This window comes from Octodon degus, unplaced genomic scaffold (assembly GCF_000260255.1).
Source record: "Octodon degus isolate 3935 unplaced genomic scaffold, OctDeg1.0 scaffold00023, whole genome shotgun sequence".
In the NCBI taxonomy this organism is placed as follows: Eukaryota; Metazoa; Chordata; class Mammalia; order Rodentia; family Octodontidae; genus Octodon; species Octodon degus.
In genome coordinates, this window is record NW_004524599.1 from 12,235,888 (window position 1) to 12,251,748 (window position 15,861).

Sequence of the window (15,861 nt, forward strand, 5' to 3'; positions counted from 1 at the left end):
ACTACGGTGAGCTTTAGGCAGATGTCCACCACAGTGAGACTCAGAGGGTACCCAGGAGGGTACCTATGCTCAGCAACTCTGCCTGTGAGCTCTGAGCAGTGGCTCTACCTTGCAGCAGAGCCACCCAGAGAGGGGGCTGGCAAGCTACAGTGACTGGCCAACCCTGCTCCATGCCAGTTTTCAGGTAGTGGTCAGCTAAGAATGATTTTTATCTTTGTGCTTTTAAAGAGTATGCAAAAAATCAAAAGAAAATAACATCTCACTGTATATAAAAATTCTATGAAATCTAAATTTCAGTGTCCATATTTAAAAAGTTAGACTGGAGGCCAGCCATGCCTATTTGTTTTCATGTTGCCTATAGCAACTTTCACCCGCAAGGCCACAGAACCCTCTGGAACATACGGTCCTTGGGGCCTAAAATAATTGCTATTTTGTGTTTTACCAGAAGTCTGCTGACCCGTGACCTCAGAGGCTTGTAAACTGCAGACTGCTAAGGCTTAATCTCAGAGTGCTTGATTCAGTAAATATGGATGGGGAACAAAATTTATACTTCGGATAGTTTCTTACACGGTGCTGGTGTTGCTGGTCTGATGACCACACTTGGAGAACCTGCCTAATAATAATGGCAGCTTGCCCCCAGGGCGATCGTTTGGTCCTTACAACTTGATTGCAGTCTTTAAGTCCCTTCTCCATCTCAGTGAAGGGTTGAAGCAAGTTCTTCTCTTTTCCAAGAGATTTTGTTTACTTTTACACAGGATACCTGGCCAGGAGAGTATAGAATGAGATAGAAAATCATCCCCAAACCCTGCTGGCTTTGCAGCGCTGGCTAAGCTACTCAAATTCTACTGTATATAAGAAAAATTGACCTATTTTCTCCCATGTAGTCTCAGCAAAGAACGTTCTGATCACCAAAATAGTGGATCTTTTTCCCCCGTCCACATGAAATAATTATTCGATATCAGCTCAGTGTCCTAGAATACAGTTCAATTCAGGGACTAACTGGTGTTAGTGCAGATCCCACAGTTCAAGGCTCAGTCCCCCAGGTTTGCGCTTCCCTCTCATTTCCACACCACAAGTGTTAGGTTCCTAGATTCCCAGGTTCCACATTTGTGTCTAACTTGGCTACAACTCAGAGGTCCTCATGGTGGCTGACTTGGGTTGAAGAATTTTCTACGAGCATTCAGAGCTGAGGCAACACTGACATATACCAGTACAGGGCCAGATGTGCGAGAGGGGTGCAGAGTTTCTGGGTGCACCAGTCTCTAGGCACCCCAACGTGTTCCGCGACCTGGACCCACACTTGGGAGACGACTATGTAGGCTTTGTCACAAGGCCATGACTGATTGTTTCTCTCTCTCCAGGCCTCCAGGAAGGGAGGTGGGTGAAGCTCAGCGTTCCATGCTTCTGACCATGGCCTTGTACTTCTGGCGACCAGTCCCCATCCAGGAGCCCACCAGAGATACCTTATTAGAATGAAAAATGTTTCTCTCATCCAAAAATTTCAAGGAATTTAGTAGCTCAGTGCCAGGAACCAGGTCAGGGACCCAGCACTAGAATACAACTCTCTTCTGGCCCTCCTGTGTTCAGGGAGGCAATCATAAAGATTGCCAGGAAACAGAGGTAGAGGCAAAATATGTATTTCCTATTATAAATCACAACATCACAGACACCAATAACAAGAATTTTATGCCTCACAAGATGGAAGCAGACAGGAAATAAGTTAGCTGGTCTGAATTGTGCTGCTATATATACGGAGAGGCACGGAGCCCTGTAGTACGGCGTCTCTCACTCTTCCAGGACGGGCCGCTGGATTCATTGTCTCAGGTGTTCTGCCCCAGTGACAGTGAACACACTCAGTCTATTTCCCTCAGACATTATTTCGGAATTTGTACGGTTCCTGTTTTTACTCAAATATGCATAAGTGGAAGAGGAGACAGTGTTTTAAACTCACAGTTGCAGTAAGGCCGACCCATTTTGTAGTCTCGTGTGACTTGGAGAATGACAAGTTGGGTGCAGTTTCCAGAGGAATGTACCAGAAGGGGGTGCATGCAACACCACACAAGCCAGTGACAGCTGACACCAGACCGTGCCACCCACCACGGACACCAGGGCTGTTCCCCACCCACAGGCCACTGCAGCGCTCTGTTTCATGCCTGTGTGTCAGCAGCAGCTTGGGCTTGGGTCTGATTGACTTCAGTTCTCCCTGGTATCATCCCCCCCACCTTTCTAGGCTCAGTATTAATTGCATCTTTGGATTACCATCATTCCTGTAGTAGGTTTGTGGGAGGACTAGAAAAATGTAATAACTCAAGAAGCCTCTGAATAAAGATGTCAGTGTCTCTGGCTGATCATTTGCATACTTATCTGTTCAAGTGACATTTGTATATCATTTCTCTGGTTGTTTTGTGCTACAGGAAACCTGCTGGCAGTACCCAAGATGCTTGTGTTGCAGCCTGTCTGTGCAGTCACCATCCTCACAGTAATAAAGCAAATGAAGGGCTAAAGGGCTGCCCCGCATTCGGATGAGGCCAACCCCAGACTTGCAAGCTGTTCACTAAATTGGACACCTCTCACTGTCTGAAGAAGATATTCTCCTGTTTTATTGATTCTATCAAAACTATGCCCAGAGTAACACATTGTAAGGCTTTCTTAAAGTTGGAGGATCAAAACAATTTACTGTTTGCTGAGCTTTTGGTCTTTGCTGTACATAAGGGTCACTTGATAGTCACTTTTAAAGTGCTGTTGTATACTTTATCCAGTTCCTCAATGTCCACAGGCAAACTTAATAAAAAGCATTTGTTTTGTCTGTACTCTGTGTCAGCTATTCTTGTTATGTGTACAGAAGCAGAGATGAGCAAGAATTACAGCCTTTGAGGAGTTCAAAGTTTAATGGGACACACACACACACACACACACACACACACACACACAAAAGAAGAGGGAAGAGGGTACCACAGAAGTAGAATTTTATGCTTTTTGGACCACACGGAAGGAGCAAATCATTGGTTGGGGTTAGAAGAAGACTTTTAAAATTAGGTGTCAATGGAAGAAAAATTCACAGCAGGTGCTGCAGGCTTAGGGGACCAGGTGACCGATGCTATGTGCTTGGAAATGTGTGTGGTCAGAGCGGCAATGTCTTGTTGAGGGTGCGATGAGAAGTGGGCCAGGATGTGGCTGGAGAAGTAGAATAATGGCATTCAGGGTGCCTTTTGGCTGTTGAAAGAATATTGACTTTGGGATGAGCGCAGGTATCTAGGTATCAACTCATGAATGAAAGCATACAAAGCACAGCTAGGGTCTATGTCCACGGTGGACCACTGTTCAGTCATAGAGAAGAAGGTAGTTCTGTCGTTTTCAGGGATGCAGGTAAGTAGGAGGGCGTATTCAGAGAAGCAGGAACACAGATATCACCTGTGCTCATTTGTACTTTGAGTCGATCTCAAAGACACAGAGAATAGAATCCTGCTTACCAGAAGCAGGGAGGAGGGTGGCGGCCAGAGATGGGGACAGGTGGTTTATGGGTACGAGTGTGCAGGGGACAGGAGAAATAACTTCTAATGTTTTGCAGCCCAGTGGCATACCTATGGCCAGCAACAGTTAATTCACTATCTCAAAATAGCCAACAGGGAGAACTTTGGATGTGTCTGACGCAGAGGAAGGACAATGGCCTGAGGGGAGAGACGAGCCCCTGACCCAGATCTGAGTGCTATATGCTCCACGTGTGCTTTGACATGACACACTGTACCCCATGGGTGTGTGTAGCTGTGCCGTGGGGATCAGGCAGAAGAAATGAATCTGAAGAGTTTAGACTTTATTAATTTTTTTATGTATTTAATACAGAGTCTATAGGGTATCACTATGTGGATCGGACTCAGTGATTCTCCTGTTTTCAGTCTCCCATGCCTAGTCTCAATCACCGTCTCAGCATGCCCGGGGACAGGGTCAGCACAGTGCACTGGGGATTGAACCCCAGCCCCTGTGCTCCGCCTAGCAGGTGCTTTAGTCCACTGAGCTATCTGGTCGAGCCTCTGACAGTATGTTTTCATAGAACATATAAAATCAGGAATGCTTTCAGGCCAGCAGAGCTACTGCACACACACACATACACACACACACACACACACACACACACACACACAGAGCTGAAAAACATGTAAAAGGCTTCAGATAAGCTAAAAATAAAACATAAAAGTAGTTTTTTTCAGTTTCCTGGGTTGGTCCCATTGCCACAGGTGGGACCCATTGGGGCTGAGCTGCCCCTCTCAGGCTGACTGGGCTTTTGGCTCGTTTTCCTTTCGTGCACACACCACACATGGCAACTTGGAGCAGCTGTGTGGTGCAGCTCTCTAGACAGGTACTATGCCCTTGAGAGGAGAGACTCTTCTTAGTTCAGCTGGGGCTCGCTGGAGAACCTGACACAGTGTAAGGGCTTAGTTATTGTGGATGCAAAGAAGGAAGGAAGGAGGGAAGGGGGAAGGAGAGAGGAGAGCAGAAGGCCTGGCTGGGGGCCAGCATAGCTGAGGATTTGGGGCTCTCCTAGGTGAGAGCGGTAGGGCAGTGTTCATGGAGATTGACAAATGAGAGTTCACCGTGCTGAAGGTAGACAAACTGGATTTACCAAGATTCATGAATGGACTCACTTAACATATTTTCAATAAGTTGAGAGAGGAAAACTGGTATCATTCTATAGTAAGTTAACTAGGTAGAAAAAAACCACCTTAATTTGAAGCATAGACCACTGGGGGGGGGGGAATCCTTGAGTAATTATAGTAAAGAAACTCCCAGAGACCATATGTTTGGCTGTTTGCACTTTTGTTCATCCACTTATTGGAAGCTAAGATCATGAACTCTGAAGCCAGCCTGCCTGGGGCCATGCCATGGGTCTCTCGCCCACTCTGTGGCTTGCTACATCTCCCTCAGTACCTGCATCTATAAAGAAAGAGTAGTGATCAGACTAACTCATAAGTTTGGGGTGCGATGTCCGTGGCTTCTTGGATCTAAAGCTCTTGGAACACCAGCTGGTGTAAAACCTCATCAATGCCAGCCACTTTACTCTCTCAGTGCGTCTGTATTTAGTGCTTCCTATGTATCGGGCCCATTTGAAACACAGTGAGCCTTTTTATCTGTGGTTTTCAAATCCCTGGATTCTGTGCCCAGGGGTTCAATCAATTGCAAATGGAAAACTCTTGGAAAAAACAGTGTCTGTATGGAACATGTATCCTCTAAACTCTGCAGCATAAAGGTGACTTACACAGCACTCACACTGTGTGAAGTATTACAAGTCATCTAGAAATAGTTTACAGTGTATGGGAGGATTGTGTAGGTGCGATGCAAGGACGACTCAGTTTGGGAAGGCACTTCAGTCTATACGGACTTGGATATTTGCAGAGTGGACCTGGAGCCTGTTCCCAAGAGCCAGAGAGGGATAATATACTAGGAATAAGGAGACAAAGGTGATGCTGTCCCATCACAAGGAGTTCATAGTCCCGGATGGATGTCAAGAAGGGAGAAGGGCTCCAGTATAACACAGCAGGGTTTACAGTATGTGCACACATGCATGGGGGACACCAAGGAAACCACCTGCTGATCACACTTCAGTTCATCAGGCTTGCACCTGGCCAAGCTTTCCTTAAATCTCATTTTATTTATTTACAAGGCAAGCTTTTTTCATCTGTATGCCTTAGTATGGGGAGGAGACTCCAACATCTTCTAGGACTTTTGTTTAGAAAGGATAACTGGGTGATTTTAGAGGATTCCTACTGTCTAATTTCATAGCTTCCTTGAGTGGGGAGATACGTAAGGACACATTTCTGGGGTGTAGAGTTGAGCTACACTCCCTCTTAGCCAGTGGAAGGAGAGCACAACCAGAAGAGAGCAACTCCCAGAGAAGGCCAGCTGCATGGCAGATTCAAGTTTCAGTTGAACAGAGGCATCTTAGGGTCTTGGTTTGCCTGGTAGGTGGACAAGAAGGAGGGGGAGAGTGGGAGGGGGTGCAGTGCAGACTCACGGCAGCCCAGTGAGTTAGAGAAGAGGCAGCTCATGACATGGCGCTTCTGTTCTCTCCTTTGAGTCTGCCTACCTCATGCCCCTGCTGGCAGCCCCGGGGGGCGGGGGGGAGGAAGGCAGTGACATTTAGAATTTAGTAAGCTTTGTGGATTTTCCTTTTGAGATTCCATTGTCTTTGAGGGTACCCTGCCCCTAACAAAATCACTGAGAGAAAAGCCTGGAAGTACTTTTGACTTTCCATGGGTCCTTGGAGGCTATCATCTCTTTCTGCTGCCCATTCCCTTTAGTACAGTGCCGCTGCACCCAGTAACAATGTTCTGCTCGGGAGTCATGGCCCATGTGTCGGTTCACACTGATGTCTGCAACAGCCCTGTGAGGTGGGCCCTAGAGGTGGGCTTCTTGTAGTTTTTATTATGTAATAGATGTTCTGATAAATGTGGTTAAGCCTGTCCATTCAAAGATGAAGGATAGAGCCTGAGCTCTGTCCCAGGGGGCTCCGGCCTGGGGGTTCTGGCCTCAAACGTAAGCTGTAAGTAAGGCAGGTGGCTTACCTCCTTTCTTTCTTCCACAGAAGGAAAACTTGGGTAGGTCCACCTCACAGATGGGAAAGGAGTAGTTCAAAACAGAGGCACCTTTACTCATGAGAGCTATGTCAAGGTACAGCTCTCTGATGTCCTCCCCTAAAAGGAAAGAGAAGAGCAACTTCATTCTTTTGTCCCACCAGTAGCACAATACATGGTGAGCATGCGCCCTTCCACCAGCAAGGTAAGTGGCCTTTTCTTTCCATTTCTCTGCTCTGTGGTGGAGACGAGTTCTTTTTTTTCTTGGTGAAGCAGTGTTTAAGCCATGCTAAAGGGCATGAGGGTGACAGCTGCCTACGTCAAGCTTTAAGAATTTACCATAATTCTTTGGGGCCAAAACAGTGCAAATGCCAAATCCTGCTGCCAGTAGTTGGTATTGTTTGTGGCCAAGACAACTAAACACAGGTTCTCTCCTATGTACATATCAAGACTTAGCCTCAGAACACGTCCATTGACTTCTCCTGGATGCACTTGTTTCAGGAGCTCATTCACCCAAATGAGTGTCGAAGGTCTTCTTAGTACAAAACCATGGCTCTAAGTGTGAGTTCTCCTTTATTTAAGTATTACTCAGAGAACTGAAAATGAGGTTAGGGGTGGAGTTACTAGCAGAGGGTGGAGGTGGGGGTCACAGGAGTTTAGTCAGCCAGCTGACTTACACTATAGATATCATGTGTCACCCAAGTGGCATAGGAAGAACCAGAGCCATATTTTATTTTATGGTAACAATTTGTACTTACTCAGAATGATGCCAAATCGAATCCTGACCTTCGGTTGAATATGTTTGGAACATTGGTCAATAGAAAGGCCAAAATCCTGTACTGGATCTGCCAGGAGGAAAACAACAGATTCACTGTGAGTGCGCCGTATACTCTAAAAATTCAGATTTGAAATACATAATTACAAAGGCCTCCAAAATTTAAAGAGCCAATCCAAAAATGGGCATATGTGATGAATATACACTTCTTCACAAATGAAGAGATGCAAATGGAAACAAGTATTTGAAAAAATGTTCAACATCATTGGTCATTCAAGAGAGGCAAATTAAAACAACACTGAGGTCCGTCTTATGCCAGAAAGAATGGCTGTCATCAAGAAGTCAACCAAGAGCAAGTGCTGGAGAAGCTGTGAGGAAAAAGCATCCTTCTCCATTGTTGATGGGGGTGCAGGCTGGTATAACCATTATGGAAATCAGTATGAAGATTCCTCAAAAAGCTAGGATTGGAGGTCCCGTTTATGCCAGCTACCCCCCTTCTAGGTATTTTTCCTAAGGAACTGAAATCATCACACGAAGAGGACATATGTGTGCGCCCATGTTTATAGCAGGGAAATCTGTCATAGCTAAATGTTGGAAACAACCCAAATGCCCATCTACTGAGGAGTGGATAAAAAAGATATTGTAGTTTTACACAATGGAGTACAGTCAGCTATAAAAAAGATAAAGTTGAAGCTTTTGTAGATAAATGAATGCAGCTAGAGATTATATTGGTAAGTGAAATAAATCAGACCCACATGTGCAAACATCATATTATCTTGATGTGTGACAACCTGAAAGAATAATTAAAATCTAAAAGGTACGACAGAAACTGTGAAAGGGAAAGAAATTGTTCAGTGGGGAGGAAAAACTGGGATGAGGAAAAGGACAAAAGAAAGAAGGGAAAAAGATATATTTAGGTATATATGCAGAATGATTTGGGTAATTATATTGTCAGTTTCTGCTGGTCTTTTGAAAGGAGCAATTACTGCTTAAACTTTTTCAGCTGTGATTTTTTGTTCCCTCTTTTGAATTTCTTATAACTTATTTGTTATTGTTTTTTTCTTTAAATCTGGTACATTTATATCTGATAATCTGAGCAAGCAATTTGAAGATAGCATCATGTAATACAGCAACGACTGGTGAATTCCTAGTACTTTGTTTAGTGAAATCTTGTATTGTTTCTAATGCTTTTCTTTTTCTATCACTATTTTGTATTCTTAAAAAAGTAATCATTTTACACTAGCCACTAAAATTTATTCAAAAACATATTGCTTCTTGATACTTTTTCCTTTTAGTGGTACTGGGGATTGAGTCCAGAGGTTTCACACTGAGCTATATTTCCAGCACTTTTCTTAACTTTTATTTCTGAAATAAGGTCAAACAAGCCTCTGAATTGCCCAGACTGGGCTTGAATTTGCAAGCTTCCTGCCTCAGCCTTAGAGTGCTGGTATTACATGTGTGCACCGGCATGTCCTACTTTATATTTTTTTTTTAATCAGTGATATTAGCTAGCTCCTCCTAGTCTCTCCAATATCAATGTCACATTCACTGTGACAGCTTGCCACTGGCAATTGGTCAATGTCTTTCTTTTTTTTTATTTTAGGGAAGGGTCTACAGGGTGTTCAGGGTCTCACTACTAGACCGGACTCATAGTGATTCTCCTGTTTACAGCCTCCCAAGAGCTGGGATTACAGGTGACGCCACCACGCCCAGTCTCAATTGCCATCTCAGCGTACCCCAGGGGAGGGGCTGGCACAGCAGGCCCAGGGATTGAAGCCCCAGCCCCTGCGCCTGCTTATTGGTGCTTTTTTTTTTTTAACTTTATTATTGATTTTTACTAAAATACAGGTGCTTTACTCTGTGGAGCTATTTGGCCGGCCCAACTGGTCAATGTCATATTCATGTAGACAGCAGCATTTCAACCTGCTGAGCACCATCTCTTGATGTCATATTGTCACCAATACTTTTATCATTCAAATTTTATTGTTTAAAATTTTAAAATTTATTTTATCATTATTTGAAATCTAGCTCTTGAACTTTTGGCTTTAAGATTTCTCATTAATTTTGCAGACATTTCCTATAGTATTTCTCATTATAATTAAAGCAAAGGAAGTAATGTGACGATTTTCAAAGTTAGGGTCTGCCAGTGTACTTCCGTTCTATCCTGTCGTGACCTGTCCCACCCCGTTCCATTCCGTACAATAATTCGTCCAAGTATTCCTCTATTTTCAGGGTATCGTGCTAGCTGTACTGGGGATTATGAAGATAATACACCTTACACGTAATCTCTGCTTGTCCAAACGCTCCAGTGGCTCACCGATGGTCACAGGAACGTCTAGACATGCTGTCCTGTCTTCCTTCCACAGCCCACATTGCAAATCCGTCCTCCACCCCGCGGGAGCCCCGACCATCCCCACCGCGCGTGCTCCTTTCCCCGTTTCCAGTGGACCGGGTCCCCGTGGCTGTCGGCGAAGCCTCAGATCCTGCTCACTCCCCGCTTCTGTGAAGGCGTCTCCGAAGGTCTTGGGAGAAGCCTTTTGCTCCTCTGAATTCTTAGAATCGTGATGTCTGAAACACTTTTTCAAGTGCACAAATACGGATTACCTTGTGCTCTCCCGCAACACTTGGACTAGACATGGCATTCCTCCGAGGCAGGAGCCAGTTTTCTGCCCTTTCTTTTTCTTTGCTTTGCTTTTCATTTCCTTTTTCTGTACCTTTGCTACTGGGTCTAAAACAAGCGAGTTAATTTTTTCCATTCTGTTTTTTCCCCAGTTTGGATGCCTAGTTGTGCATATTCATGCTGTTTCAGCACGTGAGCACAACGTGCAGCGATCTACTCAGACTCTTGCCACGTCTGCCACCTCAGACGTTTGTCACTTTTTTAAGCTGAAAATATTCATAATCCTCTCTCCTTGCTATTTGCAATTTACCATCGTTATTGTTAAACATTGTCACCCTCCTGAGCTGCAGACACTAGGATTTAATCATTCTCACTGTATTTCCTGTTAATGGACACTTATCTCTCCCGTCCCCCTTCTCCTTCCTAGACGCCGACAGCCCTTATTATACGAGGTCCCTCACTTACCACGGAGGTCACGCGGTAAGTGAAAATCAGCGAAGTAGCGACCTTATATTTATTTTAGTATTTATATATTTTTTAAGGCTTTATAACCCTTCCCACACCTTTATAAACCTTTCCCACACTTTAAAAAACACTGCTAATGTTCTTAACCATTTTCTAAACTCATAAATCTATGGAATTTTATCAACATACGTGTACTGTACAATACTGCAAAAGCCTGAGATGTAGCAAAAAATCTGCGACAAACAATTTAGATTAATATTGTTTAAAAACCTTCAAAAGACTAAGTTCGCAAAAGTCAAACCACGAAGCAGTGAGGGATTACTGTATTCTCTATTTTTTCAAAAAATTTTTTTGAAAAATGTGTTTAGTACCGGGTCTATGGGGTCTCACTACACAGATTACAGTGATTCTCCCGTGTTCGGCCTCCCAAGCGCTGGGACTACAGGAGCACTCCACCACGGCCTATCTCAGTTGCTGTCTCAGCACACCCCAGGGGCAGGGTCGGCATGGCATGCTGGGGATCGAACCCCAGTCCCTATGTTTGCCTAAACAGGTGCTTTAATCTGGCCAGCCCTGGATTCTCTACTTTAATGAGGTCAACTTTCTTAGCTTCCACGTATGAGTGAGAACACACAAAATCTGTCTGTGTGCTTGGCTTATTTCACTTACATAATGTCTCCTGTCATATTCATGTTGCTGAAAAAAATACCATTTTTGATAAAAAAATAGAGCACAGGTATCAGATATCTTTGCACACATTGATTTCATTTCTTTATATATCCAACCGTGGATGGCTGATTACATAGCCGGTCTCTTTTTGGTCTTTTCAGGAAGCTCCATGCAATTACCCTAATTTTCATTCCCAGCAACAGTCTATAAGAATTCTCTGCTACTCAGCCTTCCCCTTGTTGAGATCCATATCCGACACCCACAACCTAAAGGAAGGCTTAATTTAGCTCACAGTTTCAGGACACAGTCCCTGGCTGGCTGGCTTCAGAGCAGGATCATTAGGGCAGAAGGATGCGGTAGAGCAAAGCTCCTTAGTCATGGAAGCTGGAAAGCACAGCAGGGAACAGCATGGCGCAGGAAGGGGCCCAGGACCAGGTACAGGATCCCAGGCCATGCCTCCATGACCAATGGACACACCCAGGAGAGTGCTTTATTAACCTCCCAGGCATTACTTAACCCAGTGCTTTATTCATGGTCTGGCTTCTTGGGCTGGCTGGACTGGGGCCGTGGTACACAAGGGGACACTCTTGCTTCGGTACTTTCAAGCTAGCAGTGGGCTTTCAACTAGAATAACAGTCCCTGGAAATACAGTTCCTCTTCAGGGGATGATGGGGCACAGGGCTGCCTTTCAGGGGTTCCACTTGGTGTGGTCTCAGGCAGCATGAAATCTGTGTGGCATTGAAACCTGGAGTGTGGATGTTACTCTGCCGTGTTGCTGGTTGGGTAGTGCTGAAGCTCACAGGAGGAGGTGATTTTCATGCAGTCAGTTCTACTTATAATTACAGTTCTGATGAACATTTTCCTTTTTTTTTTTTTTTTTGAAATAATTAAATTCTCATAAGAAGTTTCCGAAAGACACAGAGGGATATCATGTGCCCTTCCCCTGTTGTCTATATAGGGTCGTTGCAAAACCGGGATGTTTGCACTGGTACTCTCCATAGAATTTATTCATATTTCACTAGTTTCATAGGTGTGTGTGTGTGTGTGTGTGTGTGTGTGTTTCATAGGTGTGTGTGTGTGTGTTTGTATGTGCATTTGTTTACATGTATGTGTGTATATGCACAGGTATATACTTATACCTCTGTATATATTGTCTTGGGTTTCAAAAACTGTTCAAGGCCCAGGGAGATAGCTCAGTAGAATAAGCGCTTGCCTGGCAACTGTAGGGTCCTGAGTTCAATCCTCCATACAAAAAAAGAAAATTCAGGAAATAATCAAAATCTGTTGAAAATTGGCCTTTCTCCCAGTGAGGTGCAGAATCACTGTGAGAAGACCAACCAGGACTCCTACCTCCTGTCCCCCAGCCTTACCCTGCTCATGTCCAAGGCTGACACTTTTTCTAATGTACCTTCAACTTCATAGCTTGTTCTCTGTAACCTACTTTACCACAAGAACTGGTACTGCTGCCCGTGAGCACTGTTAGAAGAAAACAAGTTGACCCAGAAGAATGTCAGTGTCACAAAGGTGTATGTTTGGTTGACTAATCCTAAGTATCTGGTGAGAGGTTGGGATCTTACATAGCACAACTGTGAGCGCTTCTCTCCTGTCTCCCACATTTTCACATCCTGATTCAGTCACACCCTCTCTAGGATGCTGTCTGTGGTGTCCCTGTCTGCCTTTCCTCTGGATGCCCACAGCAGGCTGCCTGTCCCTTTGTCACACTTTTATCATTTAGGAGCATGGGAATTCTTGCCACATTGCTCTTCTGTATCACAGTGTAAGCCATCAGATGTCAGGAACCATATTTTATTTTACTTTATTTTATCTTCATACAGACAACTTCTGTGCCAGCGATATCAATTGATCAGATGAACTGATGAAAAGGAGAGAAGAGCAGGTCATCCGTGATAACAGAAGACATGAAGATGGGCTTTTATTTCCCACTTTGACTTTGGTGGGTGTCAGCAACTGCTTAGAACCCTGATTTATAAGGCTGGGAATATTGTCTGATTCACATGCTTGGAAATGCTGTCTGGGAGGATGTCAGTGCATTCATTTATCTTGACAATAACAGAAATATTTATTTTAGTACCTGGGAGGAACTTTCTCAACTCGGTTGAGCAGCTAGCTGTCTGAGGGTCACATACTAGCAGATATTCTTTTGTATCTTTCAGAATTTATTTCTAAATAAAATCAAATAACAAACAGAGCTTGCTTTCGACCCCTCCGTTTAGGCAGCCTGATGATCCCCTCTGCAAGCTTCTCTTCTGCTTAGGATTCGGATCTGTTTGTGCAGCGATCTAACAGTTTGTCTTCTTGTGCGGCTGTGTTTGGGCTGGGGTCTTTTCAATTTCTTACACGAGCACAGGAATAACACTCAAGTGATATCACAGATCCCTGAAAGAGGGCGATGCAGAAAGCCTTGTTGAAACACCGTTACTGAAAATTCATTATCACTGCAACACAATATGAGCTTTCCTGTGGTTCTGTTCTTGAGTTCTCTGTGTTCCTTTCACCTCGTTTCCTCTTCCTCCTGCCATTGTAAAAAATGCGGTAACGTGATGCGGTGGATATATGCTCACTCTGCTTCTCTGTTATTTCCTGACCTCTGGTTTTTTCCCTACCGGTCCAATCTTGTTACTATACACTAGCACAGAAATTCCCCGATGGCTCATTTTTTAAAATAATAGTTGTTCTCCCATCCAAGTGTCTTCTGCCAACATTGCATTGGGACTTGATTCACACATTCAGACTTGTGTATATGAACCGGCTTCTTATTTTGCATCTGAGATGTGTAGGAGCTTAAACCTGATTCTTGAGATCAAAGGAAATAAAAATAGAATTAACGCCACCACAGTGGAATAGCTACTGTTTGTGAAATGAGAGATTAAGAACTCCCGAGCCCTGCAGGCTGCCTGGTAGCTGTGGTGAATGTGCTTTTGAGTGTGAAGGTATGTTTGGGTTGTTAAACTGAAAATGCTGGATTTCTCACTTGTTTGCTTCCAACTGCAAAGGAAAAGAAATTCATTAAAATGGCCTTTTTAAGAGTAGAAAAGATAGGAACTTGCAGGTCCCTCCCTCTGCTTCTGAATCCTGTCCTCTAGACTAACCCGTTTGGCTTCCATCAGCACAAGAGGAGACCGTTTGCACCACAAGACAGTAGTCTCCCCCTTCGTTTTAGTTGCCTATAGTTAGCTGCAGCCCCAAAATAATGAATCGAAAATCCAAATGTAAACAATACGTAAGTTTTCAGTTGTGTGCCATTCCGAGTCCTGTGATGGAATCTTGGCCCACCCTTCCTGGGAGAGGAATCATCATCTGCCCGGTGTGCCTGCACCACAGGTATTAGCCACTCACTGGTCTCTTAGTAGCCCTCTTTGCTATCTGACCAACTATCACAGGGCTTTTTTTAAGTAGCCTTTATTTGCCTCAAGGACAACCCCAAGGCATAAAAGTGGTGACACTATCAATTCAGATAGGACAAAGAGAAGCTGTGAAGTGTTTCTACTAAGTAAAAAGATGCAAGTTCTCAAAAAGAAAAACACACTGAGGTTGCTAAGATTTATGGTAAGAAATAGAAATACAGTACATATCCGGGTCAGCATTCTCCACGGTTCTAGGCATCCCCTGATGGTCTTGAACATATTCCCTGAAGCGGGGAGGAGACTACTGTAACTATGCAGCCTGTAGTTAGGGATGGTCTTTGCCAGCAATTTGCACACACAGGATGTGTGGCATCCCTGGGGAGTACTAGAAAATTACCAGGGCCTTGTCCCCAACAAGACACTCTGAGTGAGTGCACCAGGGTGCCACCTCAGCATCAAGCTTCCTAGACACTCTCCAGGTGATTGTGTGTCCTCACCACCTTCGAAAACCACCGTTACAAGCTATGCAGGGCTTTGCTCATTTCCTATGTGTGTGTTCTCACAGGTGGGGCCCTGGCTCTGCCACACATCCCTGCAAGGTAGACAATGATTTAGGGAGCCCCGGGGAGTACACCCCAGCCCCTCAGCCACTCCATGGTTTATCGCTGACTCCTCCCCCTCTCTTTTCAGTTTCTGTCTCCAGAGAAGCAACGTCTTTTCTTTTGTCTTAGTGATGGGAGATAGAATGAGACCTTAACCCATTAACCTTAACCTCAAGAGCTGTCCCAATGGCTCCTCAAGAAGCCTGAAGAAAAGCAAGGCTCTGCTCTGGCAGGATTTCCACAGTAGCTCTAAGTGACCATTTTCCTATTTCATTGTTTGCGCATCAGCTCTCTACTAAACACCATTCTAGGCCCAGAGAGGTTTGGGTGAGACAGGTCGGACGATGAAGAAGATTAAGCTAAAGGGAGTGGGTGGAAGATGGAGGAGGTTAAGATGGGACACATTTATAAAAAGTGCAAAACTGAAAACCCTCCCAATGTGGAGACGAGTTCAGAAGAGCCACATAATCTTGGCAGATGCGAGAGGACGGCATGGGGCTGGGAGAGCCGAGGCCATTGAGGCCGGGGCGTCTTGGGAGCTCTGGCTTACCCACAGGCCTCGTGAGGAGCTCTGCTCTCGGGTACAGAGCAGTGGTGTGTGGTTGCCACTGCTGGACATGAGCAGACCTGCAAGGTCCTCAGGTAAGCGCCAGAAGGCTCCTAGGGAGGCGGGGACTTCTGGCCAGTGTTTGTCAAGTGCTACTGTATCTGTCAGGACCATTCATGCAGAGGTTTTGGTATGGACATAGCTTGTATTTCTCTGGGATAAATGCCCAGGAATAGGATTGCTGGGTCACAC

General features: G+C 44.8%; 1 protein-coding gene across 1 annotated transcript in view; it reads right to left on the reverse strand.

The window, feature by feature from the left end:
- Nucleotides 1-15,861, reverse strand: part of Ly86 (lymphocyte antigen 86) — a gene marked incomplete at its 5' end in the record, with an annotated part of 53,722 nt that overhangs the window by 19,940 nt on the left and 17,921 nt on the right. The window contains 2 exons of the mRNA XM_023712061.1: nt 6,558-6,686; nt 7,325-7,411. Of these exons, the coding sequence (XP_023567829.1) occupies nt 6,558-6,686; nt 7,325-7,411 (216 nt within the window). The remainder of the gene's footprint in view (nt 1-6,557; nt 6,687-7,324; nt 7,412-15,861) is intronic.